This window comes from Fundulus heteroclitus, chromosome 10, assembly GCF_011125445.2.
Source record: "Fundulus heteroclitus isolate FHET01 chromosome 10, MU-UCD_Fhet_4.1, whole genome shotgun sequence".
NCBI lineage: Eukaryota > Metazoa > Chordata > Actinopteri > Cyprinodontiformes > Fundulidae > Fundulus > Fundulus heteroclitus.
This window is the reverse complement of record NC_046370.1, coordinates 15,271,732-15,298,238: the sequence shown is the minus strand read 5'-3', so window position 1 is coordinate 15,298,238 and position 26,507 is coordinate 15,271,732. Positions and strand designations below refer to the sequence as shown.

At 40.0% G+C, this 26,507-nt stretch overlaps 1 protein-coding gene across 5 annotated transcripts in view; it reads right to left on the bottom strand.

The window, feature by feature from the left end:
• Window positions 1–4,879: 4,879 nt before the first annotated feature.
• Window positions 4,880–26,507, bottom strand: part of sdk2b (sidekick cell adhesion molecule 2b) — a 487,898-nt gene continuing 466,270 nt past the window's right edge. For 2 of the 5 annotated variants that reach the window (XM_012871718.3, XM_021321068.2), the window contains 4 exons: window positions 25,537–25,696; window positions 20,291–20,420; window positions 10,444–10,500; window positions 4,880–6,934 (listed from right to left, as the gene is read on the bottom strand). In XM_012871718.3, coding sequence (XP_012727172.2) covers window positions 6,512–6,934; window positions 10,444–10,500; window positions 20,291–20,420; window positions 25,537–25,696 — 770 coding nt within the window. In that variant the 3' untranslated portion in view covers window positions 4,880–6,511. The remainder of the gene's footprint in view (window positions 6,935–10,443; window positions 10,501–20,290; window positions 20,421–25,536; window positions 25,697–26,507) is intronic. The other 3 variants (XM_021321069.2, XM_021321070.2, XM_021321071.2) reach the window with 3 other exon arrangements.

The following is a 26,507-nucleotide window of genomic DNA, read 5'->3' as shown; positions in this document are numbered from 1 at the left end:
GATATATTTCACTCTTTGCACTTTGTCCTATGTACACACACACACACACACACACACATATATATATATATATATATATATATATATATATATATATATATATATATATATATATATATATATATATATATATATATATATAAAGGAGTCGGGATAAATAAAATTTGTTTACACCCTGCGACAGACTGGCAACCTGTCCAGGGAACACCCCGCCTCCCGCCTATTGAATGCTGGAGATGCTGGCACCAGCACACCTCGCGACCCCATGAGGGACAAGCGTGATGGAAAATGGATGGATGGATGAATAATTTGTTTGCTGATTTTGGCTAAGGTCCTTTTATATTATTATTTGTGCTAATACTAATTGAAATTAATGGCACAGTATTTATTTAACTCAGTGGTTACAATAACACATGTGGGAATGTGGGACCTGTCATTTATCTCTGGGCTAGAATAAAGCTTCTTTTCCTAAGCTCCTATATATGATTATGACTTCCCTGTTTTCTCCTTAATGCTACAACAAAAACACAGGCTTTAACTTTGCTGCTAGATGCTGCACAGATGAGCCAAAGTAGATCTGGATCAACGAAGGTTTTATGGATACACACTTGGTTTGTCAACCGGTTTCCATACATTTCCTTGCAAATGTTTCTTCAGTAGCAGGGATATAAGAACAACAGCTATTAGTCAGGCAATTTGCACATCTGGTAGTCAAGGACAATTGGCAAATGTAAAGTCATCCTTGAAAGAACACCATAAAAGTCCTGCGCTGACAAGTAACATGAAAAAACATGTAGATCCAGGTGGTCAGCTTTTTGGCCTACATGCAAAATGGATGAGGATCAGAAAACTAACATTGCACTTGCGCCACAATTTAATTGAGTGGTGGAAACATCATGCTGTGGGGAGGGGCTTCTTCATCTGGGAGAGGGAAACTGGTCAGAATTGATGGGGAGATGGAGGGGGCCATATCAGGGTAACCCTGAAAAAGGTACAAAGTGAATATGTATTCATGGCGATGTACAATCTGAAGAATTAAGTGTTGTTTTTGATTTATTAATACATTTTTATCTTAGCTGTTTTTAAAAATCACCACAGCATCGTCAAGTTAGCCACCACAGTAATTAGGAGACACATGATGTCATGATGACTCCAACTATTTGTGAAATTTCACAGATTGTTTTAAAGGATTGACTAATATTGACTATATATATATATATATGTGTGTGTGTGTGTGTGTGTGTGTGTGTGTGTGTGTGTATATATATATATAAACGTGTGTATGTATATATATATATATATATATATATATATATATATATATATATATAGATATGAAATTATAGACCATCTAGTGTGTAAAAACTATTAAGACTCTTTAAATCAGCATGTGTTTGAGTGGTTAAAACAACCATCTGGTCGTCAGGTGTGAACTTTAACCTGACTGATTACTTTACTGTTCCCCATATGACCATCAAACTGAGATGTTTCCCACATGTAAATATCACTGTAGGCCTTATAAATGATGAGCCAATTAGTGGGGCAACGTTTTATAGGGATACTCTGCATATTTGAGAACAGTGGAGTGTTTCCAGACCGGAACAGAAGTTGGATGGTGCCTTTGCGTCAAGCGGGTCTGTCTTTCTTTATTGCTTCCTTGCGTGGTTTTTGTGCCCATCGCTTTCATATAGCCTGGGAATGCAACAGCAAGCAATTTATAAACAGGGTATATATATATATATATTTTTTTTTCCGAATGGAAAACTCTCAGCCGGGGTCAGACTAGCACCAGACAAAAAACAGCTTCGTGTAGCAGTTTATGTAATTTATGTCACAATTTTAAGCTGCCTCAAATCCCTGAATGACATTTTTTTTTCATTGGAAACCACATTCAGACTGCAGGGAAAGTGGTCAGGAGGGTTCTCTACGAAAAGCTGCCAACAACGCTCCCATAATGCACGTTTAGTCCGAACCCAATTTAAGCAGCTAACAAACGGTATATTAGAAAGGCAAAGGGAGGGACCTCCTTTTACACAAATTAGTATCCTTTTCACCAACTGCCAGTTTATCCTCTTCAAATCCCTAACCCACCCTGAGTGAAACTGACAAATGAGGCAATTAAATTCATGGCTTCAAAGTCTTTTGAATTACATCCTCTGTCTGGATGCCTTAATATTCCAACTGTGGGTTCTCAAAGCTCATCATGGCTATTTAGTACCCTGGACTCCCTTTTTAACAGGGACCACCAGCTCACTTTTGTTAGTTTTTTTTTTCCAATGCTATCCATTTCCTAAAGGGAGTAGAAACAGGAAAATAGAGGCAAATAAATATTTTCTGCAAGTGGGACACCTCGTGCACAATTCCACAGTGGGACTGAAATTTCCCATGTGTTTTCAAAAAAAGGGATTAGCGCTCTGGAAGCTCTCATTCCAAATCCCTGTTCCATCCTATCCCATCTAATCTCCTCTCTTCTCACGCCTGTGTGTATGGCGGGTTAGCCCTGGATCAAGTGACTGACTGTGATCCAATTAGTATCCGGGAGCATCTGACGCTCTGCGTGTGTCTTTGATTTACATGTACGTCTGGAGTGTTCGAAAAAATATAAAATGTCCAAGACAGTCCTGATGCCTTACAAATTGAGCGATATTATCTAATGTAGCTTTCACAGGGTCTGCATTTTTTTTTATATATATATATTTTGTCAAAAAATGAAATGAACTAATGAGTTGTGCTTATCTAGGAGCACAGATCAAATCAAGAGGGACATTTGTAACCAGATAACAGGATTTTACATAATTTGCACAGATCCATTTTAACGCTGATTTGAGTAATTGTTGTATTTGATTAACTAATTAACTATAGATAGATCAAATGCTTGCACAGAAACCACTCAGAGAACAGTTTGCGGCTCTGAGCACTCTCAGATTTCTACATTTCCCCCCCTTTTTTTAAAGGCAACATTAACATGAAAGTATGACAGGGAGAAATGTTTTACAAAACTACTTCTAGTTTCCACTGTCATTAGAATATAAAATGCTGCTTTGGATATTTTGCCTCACAGCACAGTAAGCGAAAATGTACTTTTTCAGATTTCCAATGGCATTTCACAGTGCCTTGAAGAAATATTCATACCCTTTGGGCTTGTCACAACCCCAAATTCCAATGGGTTTTATTGGGATTTATATGCTAGACTGACATGAAGTGCTTTTTTTTACTACAGCTGTCCAGCTGAGTCAGTATTTTGAGGAACCAATTTTATTCAACTATGGTTGAAAGTTAGGTGAGGCAGGTCTCTACCCTTTTGCAAGACATTGAAATTTTTGCCCATTTTGATATGGAAAATTGCTCAGTCACATTGGATGGAGAGCATTGTAAACGTCAATTGTCAAGTATTGTCACTGATTTTTAACCGGATTGGGCCATTCTAAAACGTATTATGCCTCTCTGGATGTATGCTTAGGACCATTGACTTCCTAGAAGGTCAACCACCACCCTTTGTCTTATATTTGCAGCCTGTAACAACTTATCTTATTGCCCTATCAGTAGCTCCAACAATCTTCACATCAATTCTGACCTGCCTCTTTCTCCTTATGATAGAGATGCCTTCTCACACCACAATGCTGCCACTACCATTTTCTGTGATGGGAGGGGGGGCGGGGGTGGACAGGGTTGGTTTGTTCCCATGACTCATTTAGCGTGAAGGCCAAAAATCCTCAGTTTTAGTCACACGTGACAAACTGCAAACTGCATTTCTTATGGCTTTCTTTCAACTTTGCCCTTCTTTTCTTTCGACACTCTAATGACTCTAAGGCCATATTTGTTGAGTGTGCAACTAATAGTTGTCCAGTCAACAGAATCTCCCACCTGAGATATGGATCTGTGCCGCTGCGCCGCCTGACCTTTCTGCTGTGCTCCTTGGTTTTCATCCTGTTATTTGTTCACTCGTGTTCTCTACCAAACCTCTGAATCATTCGCAGAACAGCCGAATTAAGACTGGGGCTCAGTTACACACGAGAATTTACTAATTGGCTGACTCCTAAAGGCAATTGGTTGCGGTCTATTTCATTTAGGGATATCAGAGGGAAGGGTCTGATACAAATGTATGGCATACATTTCAGATTTTATCTATTTAAAAAAATTTATAAAAGGTGAAAAATGCTTGGGGTATAAACACTTTTACAAGGCACTGTATTAATATGATTCTGTTTTGTGCTGACAACATGCAGATGAGGGCAGATTTACCACACTAAACCAAGCTAGATTTCAATTTAGTTCAGCACACCACACACCACAAATGCAAATATATATATATATATATATATATATATATATATATATATATATATATGTATATATATATAGAGGAGTCGGGATAAATAAAATTTGTTTGCACCCTGCAACATTTAGTTCAGCACACCACACACCACAAATGCAAATATATATATATATATATATATATATATATATATATATATGTATATATATATATAAAGTTCAAAGGGTAAAATATGCCTTCATTGGCATTACATGATTACAGTATTACAGCCAATTTGTATATCTATCTATCTATCTATTGATCGATCGATAGATGTATATATTTATAAATAACTAATATCGATAACACTTTGTTTTTATTGAAGTATTCAGTTTCATATTATTCTTTCATCCTTTTCTAATATTTGCTGGACAAGTTTTCCTTTTGTTCATTTCATAACATTTTAGGAATCAGAAACTGAAAGGATTTATTGTGTGGCATGTGTTGGTATTTATTATTATTATTCACATCTTTATGTGTGTTGGCCTCTATTTCAGATTTTGGCAGTGCTTCCGTAGATCCCAAATGAAGATAATCAGCTTTTGCACTTAGAACCAGACAGGATAACATTGAAAAATAATTTATTTCAGAAATGTACTGTGATAATATATTCATTCAGATTCTGCATGATAAGCATGATAAGATAATTGTTGCGTACAATGAAATCACCCCACATTAAAAAAAAAACCCTAAAAGGAACAAGTAGATGACAAGTTTTTTTTCTTTTTGAACTTGGGTAACTAGCAACACATCACCGAGTCTTCATCACTATAGCGTTGTGGGTTTGCCTCTATAGTTTCACCCCTTTAGTGGCAAAACTCCAGGCAGGCTTAAAGCTGCTGCGGGACGATCCGTTTATACACAGACTTACAGTGAATGATCCGTAAAGCTTGACGCACACAAAGTGTAATCATCCACACACACTCATGCACACGCACACGCTTTGGAGCAAAGTCACACCTGGAGAGCACAGAGTGGCCGATTTACACAAAAGGAAGAAAAGTGAGGCAATTCAATGACATCATCTGTTGGACAGGCTCATCGCTGCCCAGCGATAGTGATCCGCGGCGGGGTGGGGAAAGCAACATGGAGAGCAAATGAAAATCTTTTTTTTTTTTCCCTTTTTTTTCTTAACAAAATCACAGCTAAGCACTTCTAGCGAATGTGTCCACACACTTTCAGATCTTCACCTCGTCGGCTTAAATATCAAAGTGTTTCCATCTGTTGGGAGTAAAAGGAGGCTCTCGCAGCCCGTAGAGGAGGATGCCACGATCACGTGTGGTCCCAACTGGTGCCAGGTGTCATAAATAAGTGTGTTTCCATCAAGGCAGCTTTGTTCCACTGTAACACGGTCACAAAAAGACTTGAAACCTTCTCGGGTTAAACAGACGTACACGCATTTCATCTATGTGGAGGCGCCCTCAGGCACAGCGCAGTCACCGTTGACCCAGTGTAGCAAAACGCCGTTTGCTTTTCGGGCACACGCGTGTGTGCTCTTAGACCAAAGAGTTGGTTCCGCAGTAACGCAGATTTGCATCTTCGATGTCCGTTTAAAACTTTCCAGGACCAAATGCGAAAAAAGTTTTGTTGTTTTGGTGTAAGTCCTGTTTTTTTTTTTTATCCTTCATATTTCGTTTACACATGGAGACAAATGAGTCTTATCTCTTCATCACGTTTCCATCAATGGGGACGATTATGTCCACCAACTCACTTTTCTCTTCCTGTTGTCTCCACTATATATATGTTGTATATATATATATTATCTATATATATATATAGAGAGAGAGAGAGAGTAAATGTTTTGTGATTTCCAAGACTCGTGACTCTGTACAGAGGTTACTGATGAGTGTGTTTCTAAAGAACATAAAAAGTAGAAAAAAATAATTAGACGCAAAATCATGCAAGCAGTTTGGTGACTGAAACAACTGGTGAAAGCAAAAATAGATTCTACAATGGCACACTTCCACACGCAAAAAAAAAAAAAAAGAAAACAAGAAAGTGCTCTGAAAAGTCTGCATTTATCCAGAACTAAAGAAGTAACATGAGACCTAAAGAAAACATCATAAGAGGCGAGAGACGGCTGATTGATTAATCGGGCTGATTTATCATTTTCCGATGCCGTGTTGTTCAACACGGGTTGATGCTTCCAGAAAGTTTGGTCCTTTTCAGCATTTTCTTTTTTTTTTTTTTTTTTTTTTACACAAAGGAGGAGAAGCCAGCAATAGGAGCCCGTGACCCAGGGGCCAGGCTGCTGGGGGGCCTATACAGGGTGCTTTGCTGGCTGGGGGGGTTGGAGCTCTGCTGGGAGGGGGTGGGAGTCCGACTTCCTTTGGGCCTAAATAGGTTGCCTTGACCCTGGGGTTGACCCTGGGCCTGTTGAGGCTGAGGGCTGGGCGTACTGAGCTGCGGTGGCAGTGGGGGTAGAGGAGGCAGCGGTGGTGGGGCATGGTGCTCCGGGTCTCCCGACTCAGACTCGGTGAAGCTGTAGGCCTGCGCTCGGGATATTCCCTTCTGCTGGCGGCGCCAGGAGTTGTAGTAGGTGGGGTCGCTTATGTAGTGGTTGACAAAGGAATGGGTCTTCTGTCGGTTCGGGTCAACCTCGTACTCACTGTCGCTGCCCTGAAAGACAAAACGGACAGGCAGTTTCTGGGATTAGCATAGTTTGCCTCTTTATTGGGGGGATAGTTATTATTATTAAGTACCTCCCAGTTAATTAGAATATCTTTGAAAAGTTGTTTTATTCAATTCAGATAGGGAAATTTGCATAAAACAAGTACATCTACAACATTCTGGATATTGTGACAAAGTAATTTTTTTGTCACTCATTCCAAAAAGTTAAATTCATATACTTCATAGATTCATTACACAGAGTAGAATATTTAGAGCATGCATTTATTTTAATTTTTTTTATAATTTTGAAAAATATGACTTATGGCTATAAGATACCAACAATTATGTGTCTAAGAAAATGAGAATATTTCAATGTTTCAGAAGATTAATAAAATACATATTTTAAACAGAAATGTCAGGCTACTGAAAAAAGTAAGTTCATTCCTATGCACTCAATACTTGGTTGGGCCTCCTTTTGCATGAATTACTGCATTAAGACAGCATGGCATTGAGGTGATTAGCCTGTGATTCTGCTGAGATGTAACGGAAGCCCGGGTTACTTTGATAATGGCCTTCAGGTCTGATCTGGTGTCTCTCATCTTCCCCTTGACAGTACCCTATAGATTCTCTGTGAGTTTCAGGCCAGGCCAGTTTACTGGCCAATAAACCATAGCACCGCCATTGGCATTGTATCACCTTTTGGTAGCTTTGACAGAATGGGCAGAAGCCAAATCCTGCTGGAAAATAAAATCTGTATTTTTATTAACTTGTCAGCAGAAAGAAGTATGAAGTGCTTTAAAAAAGTCCTTGAAGATGGCTGCATTGACTAAGGTCTTCTGAAGACACAGTGGACCAATACCAGGATGGATGTTGCTTGGCAATCCTCTAAAGGCTGCGGTTATCCCTGTTATTGGCTAACATTTTCATACCACACTTTTTCTTTACACTCAGCTTTCAATATACTTGGAGACAGCACACTTTGAACAATCAGCTTCTTTAGCACTGACCTTTTATAGGTTACCCTCCTTGTGAAGGGTCTAAATGTCTTCTGGACATTTGTCCAGTCAGCATTCTTCCCTTTGATTGTGTAGGATACTGAGCCAGACTGAGACACAATCTAAACGCTCAGGACATCTGTGTAAGTGTTGTGAGTTCATTTGGTGATTAGGGTGACACCATGAGTTACCAATATTGAACATTTGCTAAAAATTCAAATTTTCTGGGGCACTGAATTTTATGATTCTCATTATCTGTAAGCCATGATCATAAAAAAAATACAAGAAATAAAGGATTCAAATATGTTACTCCGAGTTTCACTTTTTGAAGTGACAAAATGTATTTAACATGTTACCAAGATTCAAGTTTTTAAATGCACCTGTGTACACATTTTTAAACTTTTTATTATTATTTTATATACAATTTTATAATAATTTTTTATTTATACAGCGCCAATTCCCAACACATCATCTCAAGGCGCTTTGCAAAGTCAATTCTATGAAATCATACAGGCAGACTTGTTAAAGGTTTTTCCAAGGAAACCCAGCAGATTGCACCAAGTCATTGGCTTACATTTTCTCCTCCTGAAAGAGCATGCAGTGACAGTGGACGGTCACTTGCATTGCATCGTTGACTTTGCAGCAATCCCTCAGCACAGAGTCGTAACACACACAGACTCATATTTTAAGAGTTTATTGTGGTTCTCTTTAATCCTTATGGGTTAGAGTCAATGAAAACCAAAAATCCAGTTTAACTGAAAATTATAATATTTTAAACAGAGATGTCACCCCTACTGAAATGTATGTTCATGCACTGTGAAGTTTATGCACTTAATATTTGGTCGAGACTCCTCCAGCATGAATTCCTGCATGCATCGCCACATGGAGGAAACACTGAGGTGCTAAGGAAGCTCAGGCTGCTTTAACGGCAGCCTTCAGCTTGAATTTATTGGTGGTCCTGCTTTCTCTCAATTTCACGAAACTATTCCATCGATCAGGAGTGCCAAAGTCCAGTCCTCAAGAGCTGCTATCCCGACACTTTCAGATGCTTTGCTTCTCCAGCACACCTGAACCACAAGGCTGAAATCTCTCCACAGCAGTGATTCAGTTCTGCAGAGGCCTGGTAACAAGCAATTCATTAGATTCAGGTGTGCTGAAGAAGGAATGCATCTAGAAGATGCAGGCTGGTAGATTTTGAGAACTGGACTTTAGCATCCCTGCCACAGTTGCTGGCCCATCAGCCACAGTAATATCAGCTTTGAGCACAGAGTGACCAAACAGCAGGAGATGACATGGCTTGCCAATTTATCTCTGACTGTTGGAAAGTTAATTCTTGACCACAAGACGCTTAGCTGTTGTGCTTCTTCACTCTTCCTGCAAGATTTTGAAGCACCAATCACTGGACTGTCTCTTCCTTTTTCTGTCAGGCCAATGTAAAACATTAACACACCTTGACATTGTCTCTGGTTCAGGAGTGGTGTAACACACGGCGGTTGTAGGCCAAGTCCTGGATTTGTCTTTTTGTAGTTGCTTGCAAAGCACCGATTTTGGCTGCAATCAAAAACTTGGGAATGTCCACCATACTCTTAAAAAGGCCAGTATTGCAAATGGCCGAAAAACCGCAGGAGCCAGAAGAGCTTGATTTTCTTCACAGATTATCTGTTTCAAAATTTACTGTTAGGACATAGTGACAATTTTATTAAATATGTAAACTTTCTTTTTTTTTTTTTTTTACAAAGGTTACCTACTGAAGCTTTAAAAATACAAATGACAACTTTGGTTGAAAGTAAGAGTGTTTGTGGATTAAACTCCTTGTGGATGGTGACTGTCTGAATGTCTGTAGGTAAACTTTCAAGAGAGCAGTTTTCCCCATGATTGTATAAGTCATAAAATAATCCTTTTTTATTGGTGTCATATGGTAATTTCATGAGAAACAGATTTTTTGTGGTTTTCATTGACACATAATCATTAAGTCTACCAGACATAAACACTTGAAATATCACTGTGTGTAATGAATCTCTTTTTTAATATATGCGTTTCTCTTTTTGAACTGAACAACTGATGTAAATAACGACTTTAGAAGATATTCTAATTTATTGAGATGTACTTGCACATCAAAATGAGCCTGACACTCCTGTTTGACTCCATGTCATCTGGCAAACACAAATGCAAATGTGCCTGTTTTACAACACCACACAAGTACACATGGACAAAATGGTCAAAAACAACCAAAGCATGACTGCAAAAAACTGAAGCGTGCACAGTTAACAGACCATGAGCACAAGACGGAAAAGGTCAGTTTGTCTATGGGACTAACCAATCAGTTGAGCTTTTAGGACAGAAGCTCTGTGTAGCCATACCTCATCAGGAAAAAAAAAAAAAAACATTTGAAAAGTGGAGTGTGCCACATTAACCCCACAATCAAAAGGAGAATCTGGGGTTGAGGATTGGATGAAGACCACTTTGGAGCAATTCCGCCATACGGCTACAAACATTAAAAGAAGGCAGCTATTGGAACCTCACCAAATGCAGTGGAAGTGTATGTAGGCCACCTGTTCCATATGAAAACACCAGCGCCTCCTATGGGTGAACAAAACAATGGGTTTTACAGTACATCACCATAACAGAATGGTTAAAAATGGCCAAGTCATGATGACATCACAGTAGAATACATTACTGCAAAAAAAGGGTATTTTTGTATCAACATGTTTTTTTTCCTTGTTTATTTTTATTTTTTTTTTCATCAAACTGGCTCTGGTGTTACACTGGTGTTAGAACATGGTTGGCAAAAGCTCTGCTGAGTACCAACATTTATACCAGAACCTGATGCTATTTTGGCACCAAAACTTTGTCTCGCTGTATTGCGTGTATCTGTGAGATTTGTGGAATAGAACAACAGCAAATGCTCTGAGCGACATTTTTGAAATCACCCGAGACCAACTTTTGATCCAAATATTTCACGATTAAAGGAACACTGACCCTCAAAGTTGTCAAAAAGCTCAAATTAAAACAGGGATAACATTTTCTCTTATTCTTTAAAGGATTTATTTTTTTCTAATATTAAATAGTGAATTGGGGTAAGTGAACAGCAAGCAGCCTTTTGCAAAATTATTGTCCTCAGCTGAATTTAGAAACTCAGATCATGGCTAACCCTAATTTATGAACGCTTTTGGGTCTTTTAATAGTGCCAGTGATTATTTATAAACCATATTTGAAATGGTTTGCATAACTTCAGTTCAGGCTTCTGTTTTCCTCTTCTCTTTGTAGGACCATTTACAGCTACTTTAACAATTGGTTTTCTTAGCTGAATTTATAAATAGATTTTGCCGCCAAGTCCATAAGCACCATTTGGTCTTTTAATATGCCCTGCTTGTTTTTGTAAACAAAGGTTTGAAACCACTTGTGTTGCTCCCATTTTATTAATGCAGGTGAATGGACAACCAACCAGATGATTTCTAATCTTTGTTTTAAACCCAATATATAAGTAGCATTTGGAATTAAGTTTATAATCATTGTTTGGCCTTCCTATCCTTAGCTTATGTTCCTAAATCTTCTTTAAAATGGTTTGTATACCTCCAGCTGTGGTTTTGTTTTATTAATGCAGCTGGATTGACCACGTACAGCTACTGCTTTTCGGCTGAATTTATAAAATGCCATTCGCAGTCAAGTCTAACACACTTAGAGCTTCCAATATCACAACCTGGTGTTCATAAATCCTGTTTTAAATGGTTTGCATAACTCCAGCCTGCAAGTCTGTTTATCTGTATTTGCTGCATGTATCAGAAACAGCAGTTAGAATCATTATGACGGACAACAAACACTGACTGATTATGAATTAAACTGATATAATTGAGACTTCTCTTTGCATGTATAGTCAACTAATACATTTTCCTCCAGCTGTTTGATGCTCTCAAAAAAACCTAAATCCAACGGAAAGCGACAAATAAAGGATCAATGGAAGAAATGTTTTAAATCACTCAATATAGCGGCTCCAAGGTGGAAAAACTGCTTTTACCCAGCTCCAGCAACATCCCTAGTTTAGTTTTGAAGCTAGTTTTTTAGCAGAAAAAACAAACAAAAACATACAAGTGTGTTTGGTATGGTGTATAGCAGGGATCACCAACCTTAAAAAAGTTGAGAGCTACTTCATTGGTACTGTGTCATCTGGAGGGCTACCTGTACTGACCTTTGAACTAGAAGAGTCAGAGCTCACCTTAACTTCTATGAACATGTTTAAATTTTTTTTATTCATTTTAAACCTATGTAAATACAAGTATGATTAAAAAGGAAGAGCAACTACATAAAATAACATTTTAGATGCAGTCCACTGGAGGGTTGTGCTATTTTTTTGAACAGGCTAGAGGGCACCACATGTGGTCCTCGAGGGCTACCTGGTGTCCTCAGGCACCATGTTGGTGACCCCTGGTGTATAGTATACAAGTTTATAGTACGGTAGATCAATTGAAAAAAAAGACGTGTCTCACAGGTCAAATATCACATCTTTCTGTGATGTTTTTATGCGTTATACTGAAGAATATGTGTTTATCTGCCATAGATCTTGTTTCCAGGCCAACCATTTCTTTGAATTTCCTACTCCTGTTTCCTTTGGTTTTCCACAGACAAAGTGCATAAAATTATACTATTATTCACAATGTTGTCCAGTGGCTCTCAGGAAAAAAAAAAAAACTGGGGCAATAACTAAAATCATGTATTTTCAAACTTATGTATTTTATAAGATTTAACTAACAGCAAAATTAGTGCTTTTCTCAAAGAGTGGGAGTATCAAAATACCTAAAACCAATTTAAAATGTGTTTTTTTGCCAACTTATGTGTTTTGTTTGGATATTTCACTGGGTCCTTCACTAAAACACGCTCTAAGAATGTGAGGTTTACAAGGACTGAGATGAAAATGAGAAAGAAAAGTGACATATTTCCAATTTTTTTTAAAAAAAATCTGAAATTCTGACAAACTATTTCTCAAGACCAATTTAAGCAACTATTTGGAAATGTGGCTCCTTTGGAAGCAAGCTGTAACAAAATGAGGGCTGGCCCAAGGCCTTTTCACAGTAACACACACGCAAACCTTTTGAGCTACTTTGTGAGACTTCTGTGAAGAGCAGAGAAAGGGTGAAACAGATTATGCATTCGTAAACACTGCCTGATTGTAGAAGTTTATCTGAGAGGTGAACATGTTATTTTACTCTTTTTCAACTAAGTCTGGGTTCATTTCACATTGCTAACACTCCACCTTGCTCAAGGTTGGGTTGGAAAAACGACTGAATTCTTGTCAAAAACCATTTCGTTCAGAGAGAGGAAAAAAAAAAAAAAAAAAAAGAGACGCAACAGCCGAATACTCAGTGAGGATTGCTTGTGGTCATCTAATTACCAGGAAAGTACTCCGCCAATTGTGCCAGCCAGCATGTAATTAGTCACAGGGCCATAAGGAATGCATGCAAAGTTGACGTTGCCAATTTTGAACAATTTTCCCAGGGAAGCAGCTTTAGGCGTGCATTAGGTATACTCTGAAAACAAAAGAACAAATGGCTGTTCTGCTCCGGATGGTGCCCCCGCAGGGATAACACTGATAGTCGTGAGCATTTCTGGGCTGCTTTTCTCTCTCAGACCTGCCTTTATGATCTTGTTCCATTCTGTCACACAGATGCAACACGTCTGGCATGCACTCGAAGCCCCCGACCTCTGCCTGAATATCGCTCAGCACATATGCGATGCATATGGCCTTGGTCTCAGATTTCCCTCAGCATGCTTCACTGCTCGAACTATAGCAATTGATTTTCTTTTTACCCCAAATTGTTAAAGGTTTAAACCCTCCAAACAGGACTATTGTTTGGTTATTTGTACGGGGAAAAAAAAGGGCCCGCTTTAGATTTTGTGTTTCCAAACAAAGGAAAACAATCATGTTTATGTTAAATCAAAGGGAGAAACCTCGCAAGTCACTTTGCTCCAAAACACTTTGATTTTACGTACTTTTTAAATGTCTTTCATCTTAACTCACAGCTAGACGTAACATAATGATTTTGTTTTGTGCTCTTTCCGTAATAATGTTAAAGCTCAAAGCACACCAGACTTGCGTATTAAAATAATAAAAGTCCTAAAAGTGGACCCGCAGGACCTATAGTTGTAAATGTTGTTGCTCCTAAAATGTTCTACATAAAGCATAATTGTTGCTTTATCACCATTATCAATAGCTCACTCGTCGACTGAGGAAACGTAAAGATAAGATACTTAACGATTTGCCTCTGGGGGCATCGCGGCTGGAGACACGGCTCTTTATCCCAGCTCATTACCAGCCAATTACTGCAGCCGAATGCCGCGCAAGAAGCACGCTATAGGCATGAAATGCAGCGTTGCACCTCAGCCTCAAGGGACCGGCCATCATCTTTAAGCAATGGAATGCCTCAAATAGACACGTAGCAGGCAGCCAAAGTTAATTATTTTAGGCTTTTTTTTTCATCATTTTGATGCTAAATTAGGCAGGGGAAGAGATTAAGAAATCTAAGCAATTAACGTGTGAAACCACTTGACAGCAGTTTATTTATGATCAGCATGATAAGGATGCTGTAGGTTCTTGTTTATCAACGCTAAAATTAGGAAGCAGGGGAAAAAAACTAACACGACAACGGGCAATTATTTTATTATTGTTTGCTTGAGAAGATGCGTGTTATCAGTTCTTGAGTATTGTTTAAGAACATATGTCTCAGGGACCCCTAATCTTTGACAGCCTGGTGAAAACCTACAGTGGCTTGTGAAAGTGTTCAAACTCCTCATTACATTGCAACTGCAATTTGCTATGTATTGAAATGTTAAGTGCCTGACCAACACAGCCCAAAAAGATGATATACAGTATATGGTTATAGGGTTTTTAAAAAATAAAAAAAATCTCAAAGGTACGGTGTTCACATTTCATTGCAAGTATAGCTGTGCGTCTTTTGGGGCGTCTTTTAAACAGATTTACACTTCTAGGAACTGGCATGTTTTCAATTTTGCCGAAGATAGATAGCAAAATTAGATGGACAGCTTCTTTGGACAGTCTCAACACTGATTATCTACAGGATTTAGTTCTGGACTCGGACAGGCTCATTGTAACAGATGGAAATGGTTTTATCTAAACCCTTTTTTTTCGAGCTCTGACTCAACGTTCTCCGCAATAGCTGTACTAAAAGGCAAAGGTCCGCTCTAGTCTTTTGCAGCCTGTAATAGGGGTTTTCTCCCAGAATTGCTCTGTACTTAGCTCCACCCATCTTTCAACAGATACAGACAATTTCATGGTGGGGATGGTGGGTTTTGGGTGATGGGTAGTGCTAGCTTTCCTTCTCATACAACATTTCACTTGTAAGCCAAAAAAAAAAAAAAAGCTTAACACTTTCTTCCACAGTTATGTTGTGCCTCCTACATGGCTTGTGTTAAACAGCAAATAGAACAACTCGTTTTTAATTGGGTGACATTGAAGGCAGTTGTTTCTTCTCAATGAAATTTATGGTTATCAGAGCAACAGGGACATGAGGAATTTTATTCATCAAAATTTGTTAAATACATTGTTTCCTCATTTTGTTTCTTGAGTAATTACACACCGCTTTGTGCTGTTTTATTATATAAAGTCCCAATGAAATGCACAAAAATTTGTGGGTTTAACACTATGAAATGTGAAATAGTTCCAACAGGTAAATGTTTTAACACGTTAGGCACGTTAGGCACGTTATGACGTCATTTCTGTGTTAATAGCCTGGAAAATTTGGAAGAGATTACTTATGATCAAATCAGTGTTCTGAAGGTGTGTTAAGGATTCGTTCTACAAATATAGATGTTGTTCATCATCACAGATCGCCACGACAACAAAAATAATCTACTGGTAAATCAGGTCCCCCCCTCCCCCCCAAAAGCTTAAAATGTATGTCTCTGCATCCAGGAGTCAGTTCTTTGTCCTTTGGTTATAGATTATTAAAAATGGGACAGAAATGAAGGGAGGGGGGGGTGAGCTGTCCGTTGCCCTCTCCTTGATGAAGTGAGCACAGCAGGGACAAAGACTCAGAGACAACAACAACAATGATATAGACATGGCCGGAACAAGGCCGAAACAATGGCAATATCTATTGACAGCTGTATTCAAAAACTGTGTAACAGCTGCTTTTTAACCACAGAGGAAACTATAAGAGGCTTGCTTAAATGGCCATCGTTTGAAAACCGCATTATCCCACTGAACAATTTTGGATAAAATAAAGTCGTCTGAGACTGAAATTATTCTAAAAATCCCACCTTCAATTTGGAGATCTTTTGTTAATCCCAAAAGGACTAAAAAACAACAAAACTAAACCTCAGTTCTTGAAGATGAAGATGTTTTTTTTTCTCTTCATTTGAAGATTTTTTCTCAATTCAAAGCTTTTTTCACAAAGCCGTCCTTTGTTTGACACCAGAACCACTTTGAGAGATTATTGCTTTAAAGCTTAATCTTAGTTTCATTCGATTAAATTCCAAGCAGCAGCTAGCAAATGTTCTGCATTAATGCTTGTACATAGTGGAGGAAACGGCATTTTCCTTGCACCACTGCTAAACAGCTGGCTGGCATATCTGCATCTTGCTTGCCATAATGCTGGACATGAGAAGATGGAAAAAAAAATATTAGCGATGTTTAAAAATGTCCCATAATCCATTGTCATTATTCATTCATTTATTTGATTGTAGCTTACTTAGTTAATTTAATTTTTTTACTTCTACATGTTAACATTTTTTTTTTATTTAATGGACCCATCTCTTAATTATTATTTTTTTAAATCTTATTTACTTAACACTGGTGAAAAAGTATGTCCCATAATAAAACTATCCTCCTATGTTTCCTTAATTGAATAAGAAATTGAATGATCAACAAATCAGGGATGAACTTGGAGCCACCATTAGGAATCTAGTGCAAACTATTTATCAGAACAATTAATATCATTGGGATTTGAGACTTTGTAGAGCATAAGAGGTGCTCCAGACAGCCCGTCTTGCTTGAATAAGAGTAATAGTTTCTCAATATGATTAATCTGTAATTAAAGCGAGGATGGGCAAATATGTCATCCACAAACCCTGTATAAAGCCATCTGCTTTTTTTTACTGCCCAAAAACATGTGCAATGATTACCTCCTATGGCAAAGAATTATTAGTAAGACAAAGCGTAATTTAGGAGTAGTCATACTTTTGGTTCATTTTAGCCCATAACATCATCCAGGAAGCTGTCAAAGCCAAATGGCTGCAGGAATTATTCCCTGCTGAGTCTCAACCAATAAAGCTGCAGTGTCCAGTGAGACAGAAAGTCATGGTTTGGAGGCAGAGGAGGACAGATGGAGGCAGAAAGGGAAAGAGAAGGTATGTGAGAGAAAGCAGACACTTTCATTTCTCTCCTGTGGAATGCGGCTCAGCAGAGAGAGAGCCTAATCTACACTCCATCTCTGACTCACAGATGAGATCATCTGTCTTCGACCGGTTTCAGCTTTAAATGACACAAAAACACTTTGCCACAGGGGCAACCTTGGAAAATGAGAACGGCTGTACTGTAAAAAAAAAAAAAAAAAAAAAAAAGTCAATAGGCCCGTACCTGCAGGCTGGCAGAGCAGTAAAGGCAGCATTGTTACCCTGCCAAGTAAGTGTTGGCTTCCTCCAAATCTCTTAGTGACAAGGAGCACAATAGTCAACTTATACCTGCTGAGGAAGGCCCTGTGGATTAAAGAGCAGACCCAGCAAGGTGTCACACAGATAGCTTAGAGTTATCCGCTCAATAATACTTCAAAGAGCATTCCTGGTCTTCCAAAGCACGAGTGGGTGCTGATATGGAGCCTGTCAGGGGTACGGCAGCGGAGCCCCGGGGTAATAGGAAAGGCCCCTAGAGGTCTCAGTCCGTCAACGACAAACTTCAGCTCGTTCAGGGCGGAGCGAGCCACCAGACGGGCGTTGTCTTCCTAGGCATTTGACAAAAAAATCAAGTATGATCTCCCGGTATGTCAGGTGACGAAACATCCAAAAAGACTCGTTTGAGGGAATGTCGCGGCGCCGTGAAAGGTCCTGTCTGGGGGTAATTCATTGCAGAGAGATTTTCATTTGATCTGGAAAATAACACTTGGGTCCCGATAAGGCCGGGCGACGAGAGATGTCTGGCTGCGGAATTCACACCAGAGACGTGCGAGAGGTGTTCAATGATAATTCGAGACAAGAATTCACGAAAAAAGGGTTGACGGTTAAAGGTGCCGTTTGTGTTTTTACTGAATCTTCTCACAGTTTTCCCATTTTATGTTCCCATTTTATCATGCCTGTTGAAATCTGTCACATTTCTCAGGTTATAGGCACAAATCTCAGTGTATGTCCTTCAGATTTCATGCGATAAACTGATGCCTAATTATGTTTGCGTGTGTCGCCTTTACTCCTGATAGCCCTGATTTTATTCTCCGAAAACGACTATAGCAGTCATTTAATTACTAAATAGAGCCTGCGCGTAAATCCAGCTGTTCCACGAAGGCCTCCGGGGTTTGTTACAGAAAATTAGTGAACAAACTGCATAATGAAGACCGGGGACACAGGTCATGGACACCAACACATCACGGTGCGCCTAAGCTGACAGGCTGGGCAAGGAGGGCATTAATCAGAGAAGCGGCCACGAGGCCGACGGTAATGCTGCAAGAGCTGAAGAGATCAGCTCAGGTGGAAGAGACTGTCTAAGCGACAGCTTATTTATGAAGTTAAAAAAAAAACTGACCTTTATGGCAAAAGAAAACCATTGTTGGGGAAAAAAGGGAAATTCTGTTTTCCGTAAGCTATGTAGGTGACAAAAACGTTGTGGCAGAAGACGCTCAGATTAGAACTGAACATTTTGGTTTCCCTGTGCAATATGGAAAACTACCAAAACACAGCATCCTGAATACATCTCCACAGTGAAACCTGGAACTGGCAGCATTGTGCTGACTTGGTGCTCATCTTCAACAGGGGCAGGGTAGCTGGTCAGAATCGATGAGCAGAGACTGTTAGAGGTTGCAAAAGACTTGAAACCGGGGCAAAAGCTCCCCTTCCAGCAGGACAATGACTCTAAACGTACAGTCAGGGCTACAATGAAACGGTTTAGATCAAACCGTATTCATGCAATAGTCAAAGTCCAGAGCTAAATCGAAATGAGACCGATGTGACTGTTGAAAAGAAAAGTTCACAAATGATCCCGTGCGACTGACCCTGAGGGAGTTTTCAGAGAAAGAATGAGCAAAGAATTTAGTCGCAAGATGGGTAAAGCTGATAGAGACATACAGACCTGCAAAAATACTGCAGCTGTAACTGCAGCAGGCTGCGGTTTTATAAATATTGATTTAAGGAGGATAATTACAAATCCTTGTCACCATTTTTAGATTTTTATTAGTGAAACACGTTTTAAACTATGTACAATTTTCCTTCCATTTTACAGTGATGCACTACTGTGTGTTGGCCTATTACAACAACCCCACCGCCCCCTAAAAAAAAAAAAATAAAAAAAAAAAAATTCAAAGTTTATCTTTCTAATCTGACAAAACGGGGAAAAAGCTGCACGAGCATGGATGCTTTTCGCAGGTTCTGTAAAATATCTGGCAAAGTATTAAAAGATGTGCAAAAGTTTGGGGTGTAAAAATTCTGGTTTAATGGAGGTATATAAAAAAAAAAACAGAACGCTGGTTGACTGACATTCTGATCAATAGGGAAAGAAAGAGAAAAGGAGGGTTTATTGATTTTAATCCCTTACTGGGGAAAAAAGGCAGTTTGGGACATGATGAAGCAGAGGCCACATTTCAGACAATCCACCATTAATTGTTAGTGATCCTTCCACTACGTGGACGTAGATAAATCGAACGCGGTGAGAGTTTTCCAGTGAGATCACACTGACCCGACCAAATGAAAAGGAAAGTTGAATGGATCGTGTAGCTGGAGCTGCTACCTTAAATACTGCTGGAGCGGTTTCTTTTTTCCAATGGCTTATATAACAGGAGCAGTGGTTTAACACAGCCTGGATGTCAGGTGGACATTCGCTGACTGACATTGCCGATGAAACTAAAAACTGCTGTGTAGCCAGTGAGCAGAGTCATTCGTCGCTCATCTCTGCGTGTGCATTAGCTGCGGCTAGAACCTAGAACTTATATTCAGGTGACTGACACACAAAAAAACAAAAAAAACCAACAGGAACAGACAAAATATGCAGCATTGCTGACAATGCATGGCTGAATTCAGGAGGAATTCAGGGAGATGACAGTGCGCGCACACACACACACACACACGCACACACAGGCACAGAAATGAAACAAATGCCACTTTATGCAGACAGGATAGAGATCAGACGAGATGTGGGATAAAGGAGGTAATGCCACTGCACCTGTGAGTCAGAGATTTCTGAGGGTTTCTCAGTCAGGCTGGTGCTTTCCGCGGGGATCAAGTCATTGTATTTGGTGCTCACATCCTCGTCTGAGTAGTTAAGACTTCCTGGACTGGGCCTGGGTGGGGACCTAAGACGACGGAAATGATCAGGTACATTTCTAATGTAAGAGCTGAACTTTGCATAAAATGAACAACAGTAATACTATTTAGCATGATTGTGAAACTTTGTCCCCCACATATTCCTCAAAGTGATAACAGCACATTTCAGTAAATCCTCTGCAACTGTTTATTTCAGTCAGAGGCCTGACCCTGTCAAAGCTGACCAAAATATCTTCAAATCCAGCTTCTTCTTTTTTATTCTCAGAAGTGTAACTATTTCTTTTAAACATATTAATTCATTCAAAAAATCCAGAATTACACTCATGGTTTCTTTTCCTCTCATTACTGTCTTTCCATTCTTTCATGATCCCAAGTGTGCCCAGCTGCATGTGTGTGTCCGTGTACATGCAGCTGAGCGAGGACATTTTTTACTCATTTTAATAGCAAAGTGAGGACTTTGGTGTAAAGCGAGGACCTTTTTTGGTCCTCACTTTTTTTTCTGGGCTATTAGGTTTACCATTAAGGTGTCAGTCAGTAAGGTTTAGGATAGGGTTAGGATTACACAATAGACAGGCTTGAAAATGAATGAAAGTCTACAGAAGTCGAGGCAGGGTCCTCACTTGGTACTTTAAATAAGGATATGCATGTGTGTGTGTGTGTGTGTGTGTGTGTGTGTGTGTGTGTGTGTGTACGCGTGTGCGAGTTGTGCTTGATGAGAATCATGAGACGGTCATGAGATTCCTGCATTCAGCCGGAGTCTCCTGGAATGAATAAATCCCTGATTCAGCCCCCTCTCCGTGGGCTGTGGAATGTCAAACCACTCGGCTCTTGTGACTAAATTATAAACAGATCTCTTGCAGGGGTCATCAAATGAAAAGCAGTCTTGGGCTTTCCTCCAGCAAATGTCATCTCGGCGGACGCGAACGATGTCTCGGATTAAAGTATCAGTGGCACGCTGTGCTGATCAAATGTGTCACTCGGATCTGAGCTTCAAGCGACCGAGCAAAGAGGCAATCTTGAGCTGGACTGGAAGGAGGAGCGAGGAGAAAAGGATCTTTGGAGAAATATTTAGGGAAACGGCAAAGTCTTGTCAGGGCTTTCTCTTTTTTAAACAGACTGAAAAAAAAAGCTCTTGGGAGCAAAATCTTCTCCTTACTTTCCCCTGTCACCGCCGCTGCTGAACAAACAGCCATCTGTTTCTGCTGATTGGTGCTGGTTTGGCTGAGGCCGCTGGGACATTCTGACTGCTGTTGACTTTCCAGGCCGCAGGGTCGGCCACCAGTCAGTGCCCCTGGAGCCTCGGCAGCGAATACAACCGCTTTATTCATGTAGACGGCATTTGCATAAGCAGTTTCAATATTAATGCATGTGGAAAGCATTTTGAAAATGTTTGGTGGATAAATTCCAGCAGATCTCTTACAGTGGAGGCAAAAAATAAACAGTACATATAGATAGATAGATAGATAGATAGATAGATAGATAGATAGATAGATAGATAGATAGATAGATAGATAGATAGATAGATAGATAGATAGATAGATAGATAGATAGATAGATAGATAGATAGATAGATAGATAGATAGATAGATAGATAGATAGATAGATAGATAGATAGATAGATAGATAGATATACATACACTGCTAAAAAGTAAAGGTAACACTAAAATACCACATTGTAGATCTGAATGAATGAAGTATTCGGAGTACACTACTGGTAGATCCAACTTTAATGTAATATTTTTAAAACAAGTCAAAATGAGGCTCAATAGCATGTGTGGCCTCCACATGCCTGTATGACCTCCCTACAACGCCTGGCCATGCTCCTGATGAGGTGGTGGATGCTCTCCTCAGGGATCTCTGCCTAAACCTGGACTAATGCATCAACGCAAGACATGATGTCCCAGATGTGCTCAATTGACCCAGATGTGCTCAATTGGATTCAGGTCTGGGGTATGGGCGGGCCAGTCCATAGCATCAATGCCTTCATCTTGCAGGAACTGCTGACACACTCCAGCCACATGAGGTCTAGCTTTGTCTTTCATTAGGAGGAACCCAGGGCCAACCGCACCAGCATATGGTCTCACAACGGGTCTGAGGATCTCATCTCTGTACCTAATGGCAGTCAGATTACCTCTGGTGAGCACATGGAGGGCTGTGTGGCCCCCCAAAGAAATGCCACCCCCACACCATCACTGACCCACTGCCAAACCGGTCATGCTGGAGGATGTTACCCTCCTACAGCCGCCTCCACATCTCCTCATGTACTGTTCCTGTCTCCTGGTAATGCCTCCGTGCTCTGGACACTACGCTGACAGACCCAGCAAGTTCCTTACGGTCTGACTTTATAACAGACTAAACATTTACATTTTTAGGTCAGTTAGAATGACCAAAATACTTTTATATGATAAAAGATGAAATGATGGAGGAGCACATTTTCTTTTGGACTTTATTTTAACCCAATTTGCTAAATACCGACCAATACTGATGACGAACAGCACTGCAGCTGCTCTGACCTGGTTATTAATCAATCGCAATTTTGCCCCTTGTCAAACTTGCTCAAATCCTTACATTTGTCCATTCTTCCTGCTTCTAACGCATCAACATTGAGGACAAAATGTTCTGTAGCTGACTAATATATTGTGCCCCCCAACAGGCTACATGGGGGAAGAGATAATCAGTGCTATTCACGTCACCTGTCAGTGGTGAGTCACTTAATACAGTCGCAACACCTTTGATTATAAAATACATTATTATAGTTATATAAAGAAAAAGGATTCATCATAATAAAAGCTTTACATTGACCTGATCAGACACATTGTCATAACTGTTTTCACGGAGTTACCATGTTTAGCTCTGATCTCCACCAGGACAGAAAAAAAAATAAAATAAATCAACATTAGAATCAGCTGCAAGTGCCATTGGCTGTCTGACACAGCCTCCTGAATCAGCCTGAGTACAGTGGAATTAAGAACGTGTGATTTTCTATCTGAGTCTGAATCTGCTGCTTTCATCCCGTCTTTGGTACTCTGAGACCAGAGATCACGATGTGGTATTAATCTGTAAGCGGCGGCTCAGGTGTGGGGATTTGGGTTTCTCCGCTATGGGCTGAGTTCAAAGAGAGCTGATTCTCCGAGTACATCTGTGCATTCTTCCACTGCCAACCTCCACCCACCCCTCCTTCGCTCTTCACGTCGGAGCAGTAAGAAACTGCCTGGAAGCATCTCAAAGACCCGAGGCTGCTTTGATCCATCCTTAAAGTCCAACATACAAAGCCACAGAACTAAATATCTTTCTCGTATTAATCTACATAGAAGAAAAGAATAGCGCCGAGTTTGTGGACTGCACCTGCATCCTCCAACTCCACCTGCCACTAAATTATTTTCACATGAAATGCAGTCACACTTTAGAGGCTGCTGCAAACCTTTTGGATAGTTTTAACAATACGACAAGCAGAATCCAAATCTTGTGTGGAGTGTAAACATGTTCTGATGATTAAATAGTAAAAAAAAAAAAAATACAGTCAGCTTTTGCAGCAAAGGTGTAAGACCTTCTTTTAAAGGACCAAAGAGTAGAGAAACAGGAGTAAAAACTTTCCTGTGCTAGGTCTAAAGGGCATATTACAGAATGTTTGCACATTTTCTTAAAGGCTGAAGTTGGGACTCTTCTATTTAAGCCATTCTGTTGTAGATTTGCTTCTGTGCTTGGGATCATTGACTGCATTTTGGCCCACCTTAAGCTAACACACAAACAGCCTGATATTTCATCCAGGATATGTTGTTATATAAAACGGGTTATATCGGACTCAATGACAGCAAAGTACCCAGATCCTCCAGCATCCAATCGAGGTCAAATCCTCAGTCCTCCAGCATCGTAAATGGCAGTCCGTGTGAGGAGTGTGTGATGATTTTCTCAAAAAAGGGTGCCGTACGTTTTATTCATGCATCTAATCTGCCCAAAAGAAGATGTTCCAGAAGTCTCTTGGTTTACTGAGGTGCAACTTTGCGAAGCAAAGTCGTACATTCCTCTGTTCTCAACGCAGGCCTGTGTTGAGAACAGCAAAACACATTGAAATAAGACAGAATTTAAATTGTTTCGTCCTGAATCTATTTTTGTCTTCAGGCAGTGGGGACAAACCGCTTCGTCAATGGAATCAATGTAATCCTCTTCTTGGAGAATCTATTCTCAGACTCTTTCTGCAGGAGCTCAGTAAGCCAAGTTCAGGCAGCTGGTCTTTTTTTTTTTTTTTTCGGCTGGGGTACGATCACCGGTTACACAGACAGCAGACCGTGCTTTCATTTGGATCTGAGGTTTTCTTCAAAGATGTGGTGTTTGCTTGATTTGATCATGCTGGTGTTCCCCAATACAGCCTATGGAGAGCTGCGGGCAAAGACAAAGAAATGTATCTCTATGACGCCACTGTAGAAAAAGCCATTTGGAACGCCTCTTTCCTGAGAGCTCTCAATGTGCATTCTGGGATTCAGAGTTTTCACCAGCCTCTTTTGTTCAGTGTGTTAAGGCCTTGTTCTCCATCCATGGCTGGGCCCAACAGTGGAATAGCGCCACACGTGAACCGTAAAGTGCAGTGGAGGACGGATGACGCTGTGGTCCATTTTTGTCCTCCAAAGACCCAGAAGAAACTTGATGGTGTCCATAGCATCATGAAATTCTTTGAAATACGATGAGGTTTCAAATCTTCATCACCACTGGGTCTTTTAAAAGTATTAGGATCCAAAATGTATGACCAAATCAAAACAGAAACGGATCAACTGAAACAAAATCTCTCTGTCATCAGACATAAAGCGTACCGAAAAAGGGTTTGGGCGAGCTGGAAAGAAGAGTATAAGAGAGGACCCAGGACTCAAAACTATCTGGAAAGATTCTGCAAAGAAGAATGGTCAAAGATCCCTCACTTTATAAGATCAAACATGAAATATAAGTGCAGATTGATTGTCAAAATGGAGGCAGGTCAAAATATTGACAGCACAGACACCTATAAATGAGGCAATACGGATTATATAAATAAAGCAATATTCATTTATTCACAAGCGTTTCCTCCCCCCACTGATTAAGTGTGTCACATAAAAAAAACCCATAAAACTACATTTCCCCTGCTATCACGTTACTGCAAGAAGAGAAGAACCTCACCTGGTGTAGACGCCGTTCTTCCGGCAGAAAGAGTTTTTTACTGACAGCCGCCGGTTGTTGAGCTCCAGAGCGGGGAAGCGGCCTTCATCGAGACTGACCATGTCCCCGTGGGTCAGCGCATTGCAGTTAGAGTTGTTACCTGGACACACGTAGAGAGACACTGTGTGACCACAGGCAAGGGGAAACAGGGAGGTTAGTGTCCGGGAGGATACAGAGAACTGATCACTACATGATCGTTCAGCTCTTAAACAAAGCCGGGATTAAGACAACTGGAAACAAATGTCATTGCATGGAAGTTATTGACTGGAGCCAACATTTTCTCTGGACAATAACTATGTTGAATACAAATTAAGGGTTGGAAATTATTTTTAAAAGCAATAAAGATTTGAAAGCATTCCCTTCAAGGTTTTGTTCAGTGCATTGCAATAGTAATTTTTTTTTTTTTTTTTTTGCATTAAATCCCATTACTTTCACCAACATCAGTGCATTTTATGTGATACACCAACACCAAGAGGGCCATAATTGTGAAGGGGAAGAAAAATTATACACCATTTCTAGGCAAACAGGGCAAACATCTGGTCAGATGAGACCAACAGACTTATTTAGGCCTACATGCAAAATGCTACGCGTAGCAAAGCACTAACCGTGCATCACCCTGAAAACGCAGTCCCCATGGTGACCCATGAAGGTGGCAGCATCCTGCTGTGGGGGTGCTTTACTTCAGCAGTGGGCAGGGAAACTAGCCAGAAGTTATGTGAAGATAGATGAAGTTATATACAGGGAAATCCTGTACAAAACCCTATTGGAGGCTGCAGAAAAACCTGAAATGGAGGTGCAAGGTCACCTCCAAGACCCTAAATATGCACCCAGAACTACAATGGAATGGTTAGATCAAAGCAAATCGCTGTGGTAGAATGGCCCAGACCAGATAAATATTTATATTTATCTGGAAAAGATAGAACATAGAATAT